Below are 16804 nucleotides of genomic sequence, written 5' to 3'. Positions count from 1 at the left end.
GCCTTGGAACAGGCTGCCCAGGGAAGTGGTGGAGTCGCCATCCCTGGAAGTATTTAAAAGACGTGTAGATGAGGCGCTTAGGGACATGGTTTAGTGGGCATGGTAGTGTTGGGTTGACGGTTGGAATCGATGATTTCAGAGGTCTGTTCCAACCTTAATGCTTCTATGATTCTATGATTCTATGAGAGTGGTAAAAGAGTGCTTCTAAGGCAACAGGATAAAAATTCATGCATATCTGCAAAGAACTTCTGTGACTTTTGTCAAATAATGGCAGATACCACAAAAAATGTAAGTGTCCTGGGTTTTGGGAAGATTCTCTACTACAGCTATTATAGTAAGTGATAGATGACAGTGCTCTCTGACAGTTTCCCTCCAATCTTAAAGTAGGTTTTACTCAGACAGTACTGCTACAATGCTGTCAGACTGTCAGCATTGATACAGATCTCAAAATTTCATAAGATCAGATGATAACTTAAATTAAGCATGCGATTTCTTCATTTAAGTAACTGCTTCTATTGCTGGATCAGTCCAAACCCCTCTTACATGTAAGAGGAAACAATCCAGAACATAATCCTTCGGCTTTCTTCCCCACAGATCTGATGGCACACAAGCCTTGCTGCGGCTCTCACGAATAGAAAACAGGTCGGGTATTTCTGTCTGCCTTCTTTTGAATTGCATCAATTCTGATTATGAGCCAGAAAGAAGAAGAAATGGAGGAGAGCTCCCCGCCACTCTGTGTCACCTGCGGCCAAGTGCATTTACCGGAAGAAAACCACTTGTACAGCTACACCGAAGAAGTAGATGATGATCTGATATGCCACATTTGCCTGCAACCTTTGCTGCAGCCGTTAGACACGCTCTGTGGTCACACCTTCTGCACAGCCTGTCTTACGAACTTCCTCGTGGAAAAGGACTTCTGCCCCATGGACCGCAAGCTTGTGATTCTCCAGACGTGCAGGAAATCCAGCATACTAGTGAACAACCTCCTGGACAAGCTAATGGTTAGCTGCCCTTTCACAGAACACTGCTCAGAGGTCGTGCAACGCGGTCACCTCGAACAGCATTTCCAAACCCAGTAAGTTGTTGTTGATAAACCCTTTTTTCAGTCTTTCTTAAGGAGAGGAAAAAATACCTTCTATTAGTGCTGATTAAAATAGATAATTAATATAAAAAAAGATTTATAGATTTCAGTGCCAATGAGTGCCTACAGTATCTGAATTTAGAGCTGAATTTAGTCCATTTATTTGTCAATATCTTTTTTAGAATCAAATGCATTCAAGGTACTTCATGCTATCGTTAACGGTTCTGGGCGGATACCTTGTGCTTAGCTGCATAATGGAAGTGTGTATTTAGTCATCTGAAGAGATCTGTGAGTTTTGGGAAGCTGAGCTATTATAAATATTTTAGTAGTACATTAAGGGTTTTATAATTGCCCTTTCTTCTATCCCTTTTTGAATCGCAAATGACCTATATGAGAAGTAGAGCAGAAAATACTCTGGTTTGGTATTGGTCTTTGGAGCCAAGCGCTCCTTTCTTCCAGGTGAGCACTTACCCATGCACCGCACCGTACCGTGGGGCTCACAGAGCCCCGGCTTCTCTGACGCGGTGTGGAAGAGCTCCCTGGCTGGACCCCCCTTCCAGGCCTACCCCTCCTGGTGGCCAGGACACCCTCTCTCTTGCCTCTGGGAGAGACATCTCCAGCGAGCAGTTTGGTTCCTCTGCAAGGAGAGAACTGGTGATGGATGATCCCCTGTTTTGCAGGGTAACAGCACATGCTGCTGTTTTTGTCTTTCATCTTCTGTCATTTGAAAGGAAGGCAGAAGAGTAAAGAAATACGTTCAGGGCTGTGATTTCTGGCAGGCAAATGCTTTGGCATAGTCCAGGTAACAGCACCTCAGATTTGAGGAGATGTGGGGTCTAAGAGATGTCCTTTTTTGTGGCCTGTATCTGTTGTCCAGTGAAATGACTTCCGCTGTGGTCTGCAGGTGTGAGTCGTGTTCCTAGGTGTGTGCTTCTGCCTGTGCGTTGCAGAGGAAGCCCTGGGCGACCAGCGCAGGGCTCCAGACTGCTGCTGGGGGCACATTCCTGGTAATGCTGAGGGTCAGAGCACCCCTGGCGAGCAGGCTGGTGAGCCGGAGCATGGATGTGTATTCACACGGCTGTGGGCTTCTGGGTCCGTAACTGGAAATAGCTCTTCAGCCTGCCATTCACACACGTCCCCATTTGAACTGGAGATGTCATTTTCTAAAGCACTTGGATTCTCACAAGGAATTTATTCACTGAAGATATTCACTGAAGTTATGGTGGTTGAACCAACAAAAAACCATGACCGTTTTGCATTTCTAAAACTGAAAAAAATATTAGCAATAAACCCCTTGCAGAGGGCAAAAGCCCACTTTTCGCATGCTAGAGGCTTGGTGATTGTGGATTTGGATGCCCTTGGCCCACCCAGTTCTGGACCTGTCTTTCCCTGTTGAGGGTGCTGCTGTCTCATGGTGTAAGAGGCAGTGGCAGCAGCCTCCAGGCCAGTGATGTGCTGCAAGGTTAGCTTTCTGCTGCTAAGGGATAAAATTAGAAAAATTACTTATAATTTTATGCCTTTGTTCAGTACTTCTCTGACATGTCTCAAATGTAGATTTCAATAGTAATGCAGGTAAAGGGACTGACAGTCTGCTGTGAGCTGCTGTCACTAAGATTATGTTTCTCTGCAGATTTCAACCACAAAATCTTGATTCCCTAGTGCAAATACCCTTTCCCTTTGCTATACATATAGCTGACTTTAATGTATTTTAGATCCTCCTTTTTGTCTTCATTTTTTTGAGATGATGGGGCTGTGGCCATAAAACTAGCAGGAAAAAAACCCTCACACAATAAACAAGCAAATTGAATTTTTTTTTTTTTTTTTTTTTACACACAAGCCATACAACTAGCACAATTGCTGATGTCTAGTGTCAACTCTCCTACATGGACATGTGCAAGTCACTCCAGTATCTTGGTTTCTCCTCCTTGAGGTAGTAGTAAAGAAACCCTTCACATACATGCCTTGCAGAATTGCAGTGTTGTAAACCATGGTTTGATCCTGTAAAGGCCTGGCAAGTTTTATTCCAGTGCTTATTACTGAATGTCTGTGGCCTCAGGATCTTCAAGGTCCTATGCCTCTGGCTCGCTTGGCCTGAGCCCAACCAGGGGTAGGAGGAATTGGCTTAGTAACATGTTCCCACAGCCTCTTGCTGTCCCTCCTCCCCTGTGCCAGGCTCCCCCCACCAAGTCCTGGCTTTGCAAACCCAGGGAGCAGGGGACTGGAGAGACGGAGCAATGGTCTCCCTTCCCATCAAACCCTAAAGCCTCTAAGGTAGTGCAGTATGAGGCAGTGCTACCTAGGCTTGGCGGCGGCTTCTTTGCCCCTCATGATATGGATTTTCCTTCCTCAGGATGGTTTGGAGGGCTGAGTTACCTTAAGGCCAAAGGGCAGAGGCAGGGGAGTAGGAAATCATGGGGAACCTTTGCTGCTGGGGGTTTCAGCTTCCCAGGGGGTGGGTAGGGCAGCCTCATTGGCATTCCCACACAGGGGAAGAATTAAGAGGGAACTTTCTGAGTGACCCATGAGGGGGACTTCTGCAACCTTGTGCTTGCAGAGACTGTGCAGTACCTTTATGGTTTTTTGAGCACAGCATTATAAGGTATCTTATGCCTCTGCCTAACTTAATTCTCAGAAATGCAGAAACCTCCCTCTCCATCCCACCTCCAACTCATGGCAGGGCGGGAGAGGAGAAGGGCATTGTGCTCTTCAGGTACCGGCTCCGACATGCCCAGGTGCAGATCGAGCTGATGCTGTTCTCTTTAACTCCGGTGAATCGATAGAGGGGAGAGAAAGTGTGTGACTTTGCTAATAAAAAAAATAAAATAATAATCATAAACAATCCGGTGCCTGCGGCGAGAACAGCTCAGAGCCCATCTGAAATCTCAATGGACGTGATCTGTGTTCTCAGTGAATAAATTAAAGTAGACTCCGCTAGAGTCACCGGGGCAGTCGGCAGTCCTGGCGTTTCTTGCATGATTCAGGCTCGGACCAATCCTGGTTCTCAGAGAGAAAATGAAAGCTTGCCCTGACCAGAGACGAGGTCACTGATGGGACAAGGTGAGTTTGCTGTTTTATGCTTTGTAATTGATGAGAGAACTTTATTTTTTTTTAAACGCCTGTTACCACGGACTAGTCCATTAAAAGCATCCTTATTTAAAATGTTTGCTCTTGCATCCTTCAAAAAAAAAAAAAACCCAAAACTGAGAAGAGACATGTCCTTGGATTGTTATGTGATTTATGTTTGCACAAAAACATCTGACTGGATTTGGGGAATTCAGACTGAGATGCAAACAGCCAGCAGTTGGCTGTGATCTTTTGCGGTGTTTTACTTTAAAAAGGTGTGGTCTTCTGATATCGCCTGCTTCAAAACTCCACGGGGGGCATTTTTCCCCTCCTTGTCAGACAGCTACACCCTTCCGTGATGCAGTTTAGCTCGTAACCCATCTGCTTGTGGGCAGTGATGTAAATGTACCAGCTGCCTCTGAAGAACCACTCTGAATCCTGCAGGAGGCAGGTCTCTTCCCCGAGCATCGCTCTCCTCTGCAGCATAAGTCACTGTCTCGCCAACCACGCTGTGCTGTCCCTAAACCCTCACATCTACCCATCCGAGAGTCAGATCGAGTAATCCTCTTACAGGTCAATGATTTTTGCAGTGTAGCTTCATTTAAGGGATTTAAGCTCGATTCATAATGTGCTACCATTGCGTTGAAATGGAAAGTGTCGCTTAGAAGGGACTTGGCTGGCTTCACGTTTTGTGTCCCACCAGCACAGAGAAACGGTGGGAAAGAGGAAACCTAGCAGCAGTGCCAGCCCTGCACTGAAAATGAAGGCTCTCCTGCTACTGGTCCTACCTTGGCTAAGTCCTGCAAACTACATAGACAATGTGGGCAACCTGCACTTCTTGTACTCCGAGCTGTGAGTACGCACAGTCGCGCCGGCGTCGTGCTCTCTGTCTGTCTGTCTCACCCGAGCGGCGGGAAGGGGCTCACCACGAGCGTTTTGGGGGGGGTCCGTCTGTCTGCCTGTGTGTCTGTGCCTGTGCATACGTGCGAAGAAAATCCCGCAACGTCTTGCCAACAGCTTCAAACCGTGCTGCGAACTAGCTGCTTCCCATCCGGAGGGCTAATAATAGCAGTACGTCCCCATTGCTTTCTGCTTTGGGAGCAGCTGAGACATACTAAGTGAAGCTGCCTTTTTCCTTATCAACTTGCTTTTCTGTGCCGACATTTTCGGTGGTTGTTGGGTTTGGGTTTGGGTTTTTTTTTTCATTTCTGAATCTGTGTCTTTTCTTTACATTCCATAAATAGGTTTGCGGGGGAGCTGGGCATAGAGGAGGGCATCAGGACAGACACCCCCGGTGGAGCGCTCTCTGTGTGTACATGCATAATGTTCTGTGTGTAAAGCTGCATGCCTGTAGCAAAACGCTGAGAAGCCTTTCACCAGAAATAATTCACTTGAGACAGGAAAGAAATTTCCCATATTTGTGTTTTTGCCCACAGCGGAATGGTATTTTTTCTATAACACAAATTTAAATGTAGCAATCCATGCATATATCTTCATGTCTAAAAACCCCACCTCAAACAACCCCATAGCTGATCTTTCCAACCCATAAAACAAATATTCTATGGTTTCATCTACAAATGATACCGGTTTAATTTGTGCTTGAATGTTATTGTACTAGTTAATAGGGCTTTTATGAATAGAAATAGATATTTGTTTTAATTAATTATGTTTTGTTTGTGTCTTAACAAATTATAAACTCCAAGATCTTCCTTGAGATAATGAATGAAATGACTAAGTCTGCTCAAAAATGAAAAATGACTGTATTGTGCCTACAGTGGGAAGATTTTAGTAACAGTTGTGATTAGTACCAATGAGACTAATTTCCAAATGATTTTGTCTCTACTGTCAGACAAAAATAGCAATGTTTTGCAGAAACACAAAGTCCCCTTTTGAAATTCTTGTGTGATATGGATGGCAACTATAAATAATTTAGTCACGTTGTACACAACTGCTCAGGATTTCTGTATACCATAGGTGGTTTTAAACATTTAACAAATCTGGTGTTGAGGGTTGCAGCTATGCCCTCATTTTAATTTACTGGCATTTTGTTTAAGAACGTTAATTTAAAACAAACAAACAAACAAACAAACAAAAAACAGTTAAGCCAAGCAGGCTATGGGAGCAATCAACCTCAAAACAGAGCAGATGAACACTTATAATGGAAACAATGGCATCTGGAACATCTAGTTTCCAGGAAAACAAACTGATGAGATTAATCAGAGCACAGGCGCAGATGCAGCCTACTTGCTTTTCTTGGGGAATTCAGGTTCACTGATTCTCCCAGGGTAAAGGGCTACGATGTACGGTAGCTATTCGTCTCGTATTTATTTAGCCTTCTAACCCACAGAGATGTTAGTCTCTCTGGATGTCGGCAGTCATTCTTAATGGAGTGGGTGTGGGCTGGGGCTTGGACGTGCATCTTCGGTTCTCAGCAATGGGAGGTGCAAATCCCTCCCCAGTGCCCAGCCCTGGATGCTACCTGGTGCCGGGAGCTGGTGCACAGGATCTCACACACCGCTCTGTCTCTGGCCAGGGCAGCAGAAAGCAGGATTTGCTGGGGCTGACATAACCCAAAAGGGCACCGGGAAGTTTGAGCTCATTTCAGGAATTTCTCCTTCTCTTCCGCGTGTATTCGGTGCCTCTGGCTGCTGCTGGATGCCGCACAAGACGTTGACGTATTAATCTGTGGGATGGATTCAAGGTCCTCTCTAATAGCAGCAGTTGAAAGAGAGAGAGGAATACTGTTTTCAGTCCTGTTTAATCAGTTTATACGAATGTTACGACCTACAGGTTGCTACTTCGGTTGCGCAGGCACTTGCATGCAGGACGTTTTTCATGCGAAGTTTTGTGAGTGGGACAGCATGGGCACCGGTGTTCAGGACAGCCTGGTACTTGGGGGCACAGGTTTACAGCCCTTTTGTGCCCCAAAGCCCACAGAGGTAGCTTTGTAAGTCCTTCCCCACAGGCATCTGAAAAGCCACCACCATGTGTAGCATATTTGACGGCTTGCCCCATGGCTCGAAACTAGACCGTAGTAAGCGGAAAACTATTTTTTTTTTATTATCATATTATCTTCGGTTGGCTGGCCACTACAAAGACTGGCCTCAGTCAGGCCTCATTATTTTGTTGGCTGGCAGCCACCAGAGATCAGCTGAGGAGGAGGAGGGGGCCAGCGGGTGTGCGAGCGGCAAGGGAAGAGCTGGAGGAGTGTGGGGGATGCGGTTACCAACACTGGTGCAGGTGCAAGAGGAAGAATAAGTGCGCTGGGATTCGCACTGCCCTCCCGCTCATACAGCCCATCTCTTCCCTTCTACCCCATTCAAACAAAGTTAGGTTATTTGCGTTGCATTGCAAGGGTTTGCTTTAGTTCCAGGGCATTTTTTTTTCCTAAGTATGGAACGGGAGGCTTGGGGAATAGGGATTACAGTATAGCCCAAAGCCCGTCTGGAGATGCAGGCTCTGAAACCTGCCTAAGAAATAAAGAGGAGATTTTAGCAGAGTCGAAGAGGAGAAATGAAGTTGGGGAAAAGCTGTGTCAGACATTTGCACTTCAGCTGGGTGCCACGCGGGTAGGACAGAGAGGTGTGTGGATGTGTTGCAGCGGCACTTGATGGGACAGGTGTTTGGTGCTGTTATTTTTAGTTTTCTATTAGCAGTCTGATAATTATAGGTATTCTCAGCAAGCAAATACATATCTCCTGACAGTGTCACCTGCACTAAAACCACTTCCCTGGCCATTGCCTGTTGTCCCTCCCTTGCCCCCAGCAAAGATCTCAGCACAGATGCTCTTCTTGTCCTTGTTCTTAGCCAAATCGTGAAGAGTAGCCCGTGGTAAGCCCGAGGGGAAGCCCGTGGAAACACTTGGCAGAAGGACAAGAGAAATCTGTGAGGTGTCCCTCGAGGAACGTCTGGGAGGGGGTAGGATGTAGCCACACCAGCCCAATGGCTCTTGGCATCATAAGGGTCTGCGTGGGTCTTGAGGAGCTCCCAGTCCAGGGTCCATGCCTTCTCCTTTATATCCCTGTAAAGCTGCTTCAACAAGCATCTGCTCTCTTTCTTTCTTATCTAAAATACTTGCCCAAGCATTCTTTTGAGTCAGGGTATGTTATTCCCCTGGTTTAAAAACAAGGTGTGTGGATGGAGAGGTAGCCTGTGGCCACTGAAGGAGGCTCCCCCAGGGGTGAAGAGCCGGTGGCACCACTCACACTGAGGGATGCTGACCTCCATCACTATCCCTTTCACTTCAAAGCAGCACCTGTGCAGCGGAGTATTTCTCAGTAGAAGGATTTTCTGCACTTTGACATCAATGGGCCACTTAGAAATAAAATTATGAGGGGAAGGAGGATGTGAGACTAGGCAGTGAATAACCTCACCTTGTCCCTCTGAGGACCTCAGTCACGTGGAATACATGGGCTGGTTTCCAACCTAATCTCCCTTCAGCACGTGGCATTGCTGACTGAGCGAGCGCCCGGGAGGGTGCTGGCCATCGCGTGTGCTTAGCACAGGTCGAGCACTGGGGAGCCCGGGGCAGCCGCACTTGCTGGCGCTGCTTCCCTCCAAAGATTAAACAGCTCCTGGCCTTAGTCACTGCTGGTAATCCACCAGCTAGATCCACCCCACTAATTTGAATCAAGCCATTTTTTTTTAAATCTATTGTTTGTTGGAGTGAAATGCACAACCTACTCCCGCATGTGAAAAATTACTTCTTTTTTTCTTACCCCTCTTGAGTTTTAAGTGAAACAATCAAAGGGATCTCACCAAATTAACTGGATCAAGTTTCCCCATATAACTTTTATATGATAACTACTCTCTTACATTTCAAAACAGCACTTTGTGCTGGACTAGCTAGTAAAATTTTGTTTCTCTGTTCATTCAATTTAAAAAGAAGATGTGCAAGTGCCAGCTGTCTCCCAGTGTCCTTGGGCATGTCTTTTTTACGGTAAGCACAATTTAGGCCAAGTTATTAGGTGCACCCACCCAGCACTGAGCTTAACCGTGCAGCCAACTTCTTTAATTTCTGTTCAACTCGGTGGGGAAACTCGTGTCTGGCTTCAAGTCTACCCTTGTGAAGTTAGCTGCATGGAGGCTGGGGAGCACAGGGCACACATTATTCGTGACAAAATTGATAAGCCTGCAGCGCCTTTTAGGCTTGTGTGGTAGTCCACTGCAAAAGCCACGTGTTGGCCTCCTTACTCTGTGCAAAGCTGCATGTATGAAAAACTGTGTCAGAGTTAAGCTGTGAGGTTAATTAAATCTGAAAGTGTTGGAAAGCAAGGCTTGAATGGAAAGATTCTTGAATGAAAATATAGATGAAATGTTTAGAATATCTGCATTAAGTAGCCAGGACAAAGCACACTCAGCTAAAATGCGAAGGGTCTTTTCCAGTGTACTAGAATTGAATGCCTCTCAGGGAAAGCAGAACTAAGGTGACTTAAAGCAGAAAGGCATGGGTGCCCGTTAGCTTCACTCCTGTGCCACAGCCTCACAAAGGAGCCGGGATGGAAACATGGCAAACTGACATCTTGTGTGGAAGCAAGAAAACCAGTCTCCTCAGTTCCTGACTCTCCCTGTCTCCAATGTCCTCTTTGGGAAAGCTTCTGATCTGGATATTATCTTACATCGAGTATGAGCAGGTACCGCGGCACAGGGGAGCAGCAGGCACTGAGCACTCTCAGGCTCCCTTTCTGTTTCTCCCCAAGCTCTCTGCAAGGGCAGCAGATCCTCCCAGGAGTTGTTTTCCCTTCAGACTTCTGCGATCTCTCCCAAAATTTCTAGCAACAGCTACTGTCACTTCCCCAGCCTGTCCCCTCCCTGCCTTGTGTCCGACCCCACTCCACCAGCTACCCTGGCTCCTGACTGGCTCGTACACACAGTGCCGAGTCTGTGGGCAGCTTCGGGACTCAGAGCCCACCGTCCCCAGCAGGTGTGGGAGATCCTCAGGCTTCGTGTCGGGAGGACATCACAGCCAGGGCTGAGTTTGGCTGCTGTGCTCTGTGGGTTTCCTACAAATGAGTGAGGTAGGGTGCTGTTGTCAACACAAGTCCCCCCCAACGCAAGATGACGTGCAAAGGGGGAGACAGCAGCAAGGACTTATGGAGCAAGCTGCAAACCATCCCCTGTGCTGCCACAAGCCATACTGATTGGGAGCATAACTGCCAGCCAGAGGAAGGAGTTTACGTGAGAATTTCCGTTTAAAAAGCAAAAGGTCATCTTCTTATACTCATCTTCATATTCCCAGCCATTAGAATTGCACAGTAAAGCTTGAAATTTTAGTACGAATATGACCTGAATGCCCCCAAGCAGAAGCCCTTGTAGGTGAAGTGCAAATACACTGTATTATTCTTAAAAGTATAGGAGTTGTAATCTAAACTCATGGTGTTGAGGCACCCAGTATCAATTTTCTGAACACACTAAGTGTTGTATTCAGGAGCGTTTGATGCAGACTACACTGCTAGCATAGGAGGTGCAGCAGAAAGTAATTGTTTCCACTGACCACAACCAATCTGGGTCCAGTCACTCTTTGACCAAGGACTAATTGCACTCTGCCAAAAATGTGGTGTTTTCCCCTTAGCAGGACAGTGGGGTCTGGGTCTCTCCCCTGCCTTCTGCCACCCTCTCCCAGAGATGGTACCTTTCCCCATCTGAGTTAGAGTGTGCTGCATTTTCATGGTGCGAGTAAGTGTTACCGGTTTGCATCTTTTTCCCCAGCACTGTGATTGTAGGTGCAGAAATAAATTTGTCTGGGGACAGCTCCAGCAATCAAAAACCCTTTAAGAGCTTTAAGAATTTGTTGATTCTGCCCAGGAATTTTATGTGCAATGGAGGTTGGCATTTCAGTTATACTTGAGAAAGATCCTGCTTTATTCCTTCTGTGCATGCATGAAACTCGCCTTTACTCCATTCACACACATTTGAGATCAGAATTAGACCTTTTCCTCTGCTGGCACATTTTCTTATGGCTGGAGCCTTCTCACACCTTTGGAAAAGGCTAACATTGGCCAGTGTCAATCTCAACAAATGTTGCCAAAAGTAAAACCTTAGCCAGCCAAAAAAAGTGAAACGTTGCCAAGCTGGAAAGGCAGTGCAATAATTATGGTTGGCAGAAAGGTTTCTTTTCATGAATGAGTTATGTCTCAGTTATGTCTGATTTTTGTGTAGGCTGCTCGTAAGATGTGTGCTTACGTGCCTTGCCCATGTAACGGGAGCACAGAAGGGGCAAACCTTATCCCACTCAGAGGCTGGTTCTGGGATGGGGACAAGAGATGGGGAAGCACTGGGAGAGCCCTGGAGGGCCAGTGGGGTAGGAGGAAGGAGCGAGGTGATGGGAGTTGCAGGAGGTTGGTGGTTACTCACAAGTAACAGACTCATTTCTCATCTGACATTAAGCCACACAGGCCATATGCTGCAAGTTTGGCCGACCTCCACATCTCTGACAATTAACCTAGTTTAGCACTGGCACTGGCAGTGTGACAAGGATATTTTTCCTTGAGCTATTTCTCTGACAAATCTGGCAGAACTGGGCTGTCCTGCAACGCGAGGATAAACGCTGCTCTTGCAGAGCTCTTATGCCTGTCATAGCTTAAGTCCTACTTTGAATACTGGTTCTGAGATCAGCTGCAACACAGCTCATTTCACTGTAGGGAAGCAGACTAATAGGTCTGAGGGTTGTCCTGGGTTTTTTTTAAAACTTTTGACCTTTGGGGATAATCTGCCTTCAGGGTTCCCGGACTACAGAACAGCTAGCTGCGTTTTGTGACCTTCTCCGTGAACAGAGCTATCGTTCAGGAACTAGAACTGATTTTCTGCATCGTGGCATGTGACTGCGTGTCCAGACCGCTTCCCCTGAGCCATGTAATGACTGGGTACACGAGGGTGCCAACAGCACAGGACACAAAAACAAAGGTTTTACAGTAACATCACTGGCAACGTTGGACTAATAGTATAGCCTGTGTGACAGCATAGATATGGCTGCTTGTGGCTTCCTATTTCAAAAGGAGGGACCAAGCTGGTCCCTCTGTGATGAACTGGTACCTCAGTGGAGGTATCCGTTAATCAGTGACATGTCATATGTCACGGCTAAAACCCCACTGCCACCAAAGGATTCCTGGCATGGAGCTGAACTCTATTTTGGGATTAAGAATGCAAACTTTTTTTTTTAACATCTTAGAAAGCTGAATTCACCCCTAGGCCTCAGCAAAGTTGCAGCTGGTGAAGACTGAATTTAGCCAGTGAATCCTTGGGCTCTCTCTAGAACACGCTTTATCCATTCATATAATTTATTAATTGACAACAGATTCTGAATATAGATTAAAGCAAGTTCAGGAGCAACCTAGTGAAACAGCTGGAGATGGCAACAGATGCTGTACAACTTTTACAAAAAAAAATGAACTGTAAAGCATCCATAACTTCTACATATTGTACAATATGTCCTCCTGATATGAAGGAAGAGAGGCTGACTGTAACAGTGGGCAAGTTAAACCATATTTCTAGGAAGCTTCTGTCTCCTTTCTGTTGAATTTCTGTTGGCAGCACCATCAGACTTTATTGATAAAGTCTTGTTCTTCTCAGCAGTGCAGGCAGACAATCAGATTTGTAACACTCACACATAACATTGACTGTATCTGCTCTGGTATTCATTCTCTCTTCTTTTTATCAAGACACTGAGCTGAATATAATGGATACCTCGGTGTTGTGGTTTAACCCGGCAGGCAGCCAAACACCACACAGCTGCTCGCTCACACACCACCCCGCCCCCCCCCCAGTGGGATGGGGGAGAGAACCCCCAAAAAAAGTAAAATTCGTGGATTGAGATAAAGACAGTTTAATAGAACAGAAAAGGAAGGGAAAATAATAAGAAGAATAATAATGATGATAGAATATACAAAATAAGTGATGCACAATGCAATTGCTCACCACTCGCTAACCGATACCCAGCCAGTCCCCAAGCAGCGGTCACTGCTTCCCGGCCAACTCCCCCCAGCTTATATACTGAGCTGACATCATATGGTATAGAATACCCCATTGGTCAGTTGGGTTAGCTGTCCTGGCAGTGCCCCCTCCCAGCTTCTTGTGCACCTGGCAGAGCATGGGAAGCTGAAAAGTCCTTGACTACTGTAAACACTCCTTAACAACAACTAAAACATTAGTGCGTTATCAACATTATTCTCATACTAAATCCAAAACACAGCACTATACCAGCTACTAGGAAGAAAATTAACTCTATCCCAGCTAAAAGCAGGACACTAGGTGAGGAGGAAGTAATCACCATTGACTCCCCTGTCTTTGTGGAGTTGTCTTGCTCCTTGACACTGCTGTGACACATGGCATGAAGTCAGGTTAAGACAAGATATTTGCAGTTGCTGGAGCCATGCTCATTTTTCATTTGCTCTTCTACTAAGTCACTGCATATTATTTACCTAAATAATGTGAAATAAATGAATAAAATGTCTTTAGTGGTATAAATTTCAGCTCCAAAATTCCATCATCAGTGTATTACTTTGGGATTTATTTTTCCCTCCTTGACACTCTTGAAATCGTGTTGGCAAGAAGCAAGTGTTTTAGGTCAGCAAGTCATTTCATGTGTACATATTGGGAAGCTCACACCTCCCTCTATATCACGCATTGCAGTCCCATCATTCACTAGACAGTGTGTAATATACCCTTAATGTAGAATTTCAATAATTTAGTAACCTCTTAAATAGAGGACGAGGGGAATCTGACATGGTCTAAGGATTGTATTTTCCTCTCCCTTCTGCAGAACTTAGTGAACTGATAATATTAGTAGACTGATGGCCTCGTTTTGTGTTTTATTAAGAACAGAAAGTACTATTTTTGAAAGCATAATTCAGGTGTTTTCTTTTCTCCTCCATATGTGATAAGCATTACTGTTGTATGTTATTTTTAACATTCAGTTAGTACTGGTGATGTCCCACTGTTTTTAACCTTCCGTCCTGTGTAAAATGAGTAGTGGAATGGTTTCATAGGAGCACCCGCAGAGGCCCCTTCACTTGTGGATTTTATAAGTCAATAGTATGAAAGGCCAGAAAACATCCCACGTGGAGCAGGCTTTTATGGAGAGGAGATGGGCATGATTAACCAAATCTGTCCTGTGATCCACAGGAGACCACTGGAAGCAGAGAGTACGCTGTGCTGCTGCTACTATATGAGGATGTGTAGGTTGATATGGATGAGCAAGGCTGTTTCGCTTGATATGTATGAGCATCTCCTGCCAAGAGGCTAAATTACTGTCAGAAATAAGCACTCTATATGAAGAGCACATGTTGCAACACAGCCCTTTGCCAAACAGGTTTTGCAGTGGGAATGGGAAGCCCAGGAGGTGGTTGTGACTTGCCCTTGTCAGCTCCCAAAGGAGCCTCACCACTGGTTCTGGTTTAAACATTTGACACGTCTCCTTCGAGCATTACTACCTGGTTTGTAATTACAGCAGGAAGATGGCACTGCTGGAGAAAAGATGAATACAATTCTTTTCCAAATGCAGTGTGTATATGCTGGTGTTTCTTTTTTGCCAGGACAGCACTGCTGCAGTTACAGTTGTCACTGGGATCTGTTGTGGGGATGAGCACAGTTGAAAGTGCCAGTTGCTGCTACTTTGCCCCAACCCAGACTGTGATGGAAATATTGATACTATCATTATTAGTAAATCAGTCTAGAAATGCTAAGAAGATACTGCTGTGGGTGCCCAATGGTGGCTACTGCAATCCATGCCGTCCTTGTGCCCCCCTGCTGCGACCTGGGCCCTGGCATAGGACTGGCAGAGTCCTGCGCATCCCGCACATCCTCCAGTGTTGGGGACATGCTGTGTTCTCCACATCTGCTTTCCACCTGCTCTGTGCTGTCGTGTGTCAAGGGAATGGCCACACAAATGTACTTTCCTTGGTGCTTTGTCTGTAAATTTTCTCAGTGTCCATTTTTAAATTGCATTTAAATTTTGCATATCTTGATGATTTTTAGTGGATTGGGTGTGCGTCATTTCTAGCAAACATGTTGCTTCCAGTTTCTTCCCTCAGAGGAGATTAAATTCCAGTGCATTCTTGTTTTATCCTTCCAAGGCATGAATGTAATGGAGTTGGACAGTAATGGTTGCTGCATTTCACTTTTTTTCTGCTCTTTCCCCAGTGGTCTAAGCATCTGTAGGTTTGAAGGCACTTACAGTTATGGTCTTTGAGTTCAAAATAAATCAGAATAGAATAGACCAAAACAGGACAGAGCATTTAATCAGATATATAATGTACGTACAAACTTGCACTTAATATGTTAAGCTGACAAAGCAAATAGATGCAAAGTCCCACAGATCTGCCTTTTTTGTAATCCAGGCCTGAATAATAGTAACATGACCCAAGTGAACAAAAGAAATTTATAAAGGAGGCCAAGACCAAGTAACCCTCTTCTAGAGCTGATGAACTGTAATCCATACCAGATATTTCCAAAACACATTTGCTCCTGTTCCACCTACCTCATAATACAATCTGCCTGTCTACCTTTTCCCTTCCCTTCCCTCCCCTTTCTTCTTCAGCAGATGCTGAGTTACATCCCTTATATTTTTGCTAATTCAGAATTGCAGAGAGGTTAACAGTCTCCTTCTTAGAGAGAAAATGCATTTCACAAATTCGTAATAGTCTCCTTGCCCTTTGTTAAGGTCTGCTAATTGTTGTTCAGATCTTCCTGTGCTTCATGTCTCCTCTGTTTTTCAAATCCCCAGCAAATAGAGGTTGACAACCAACACAAAAAATACCATCGTGACTTTGTGCCCTGTGGTGCTTTACAACACCAAGAGAACTCACAGCTGACAGCATGGAGGTTTTTTGTCTGTGATGAGAGAGCTTGATTTGCTTGCATGTTGGGTAAAAATAACAGTTTGCTTTTAAATAGATGCTTACCTTTTTGCAGTGTCACATAAACTCTCTTGACACTACCTGCCAAGTGCGAATCGGCTGCTTCTGCCCTATATATGTTTTCAGAGAAGATGGGAGTTTGAAACTCTTTAAATAGGAATCTTTCTGTTGGTTCTCTTGACATGACTTGTTATGCTCATTCAGTCACTGTCATCGCCAGTGCCAGGCTCTGTTTTGGTTTCTTTAGCCATTTTCCACCTGCCTGCTCCTGGCTACCCTAAATCTTTGTCTTTCCCTTGCTTCGTCTCAATTCCTGCTTTCTTTACACCTCAGCTCTTGCATCTCCCACACTTCTGCCCCACTTGGTACAGCAGTACCGAGGGATCAAGGTTAGCAGGGAAGCATGGCCTTGAACATTGCACAGCATGACGGCAGCATGTTTCTCCTGTCTGGTGAAGGAGAATCGAACCGGTTCAAAAATATAAGGAGCTCTTGGACACAGAATCCATTGTAACCACTGCAGTAAATGCACAGAGTCAAGATCAAATAAGGACTGGAGTACGCTGGTCCTGGATTTAACTGTGGTAGGTGAATGGAGATCACCTCTCTGTAATTTCAAAGTCACTTGAACCTGGTAATTTTAATCAGTCCATGGAGAGGCACTTCTGCCAGGGCTGCATGAGCCCCGTCCTCCTCCTTGTAGTGGTGGTGAGACCCCATCTGCTCCCTTCTCTTGCCTCCAAGCACCTGACTGGTCTGTGAAATAGTGAAATAGTCGGTGAAAGGGCCATTCCCTTGAGTGTCTTGT

At 45.5% G+C, this 16804-nt stretch overlaps 1 protein-coding gene across 2 annotated transcripts in view; it reads left to right on the top strand.

Moving 5' to 3' along the window:
* The first annotated feature begins 689 nt into the window (after positions 1–689).
* The window catches only part of LNX1 (ligand of numb-protein X 1, E3 ubiquitin protein ligase), a 69456-nt gene continuing 53341 nt past the window's right edge, over positions 690–16804 (top strand). Inside the window, exon 1 of one of the 2 annotated variants that reach the window (XM_009587392.1) lies at positions 690–1075. In XM_009587392.1, the coding sequence (XP_009585687.1) occupies positions 690–1075 (386 nt within the window). Of the gene's footprint in view, positions 1076–4904; positions 4997–16804 lie in introns of those variants that run through there. The other variant, XM_009587393.1, reaches the window with a different exon arrangement.

The sequence above is a fragment of the Fulmarus glacialis genome, unplaced genomic scaffold, assembly GCF_000690835.1.
Source record: "Fulmarus glacialis isolate BGI_N327 unplaced genomic scaffold, ASM69083v1 scaffold5791, whole genome shotgun sequence".
NCBI classification, from domain to species: domain Eukaryota; kingdom Metazoa; phylum Chordata; class Aves; order Procellariiformes; family Procellariidae; genus Fulmarus; species Fulmarus glacialis.
Note: the sequence above shows the minus strand (reverse complement) of the source record. Positions and strands in the feature narration are given on the sequence as shown.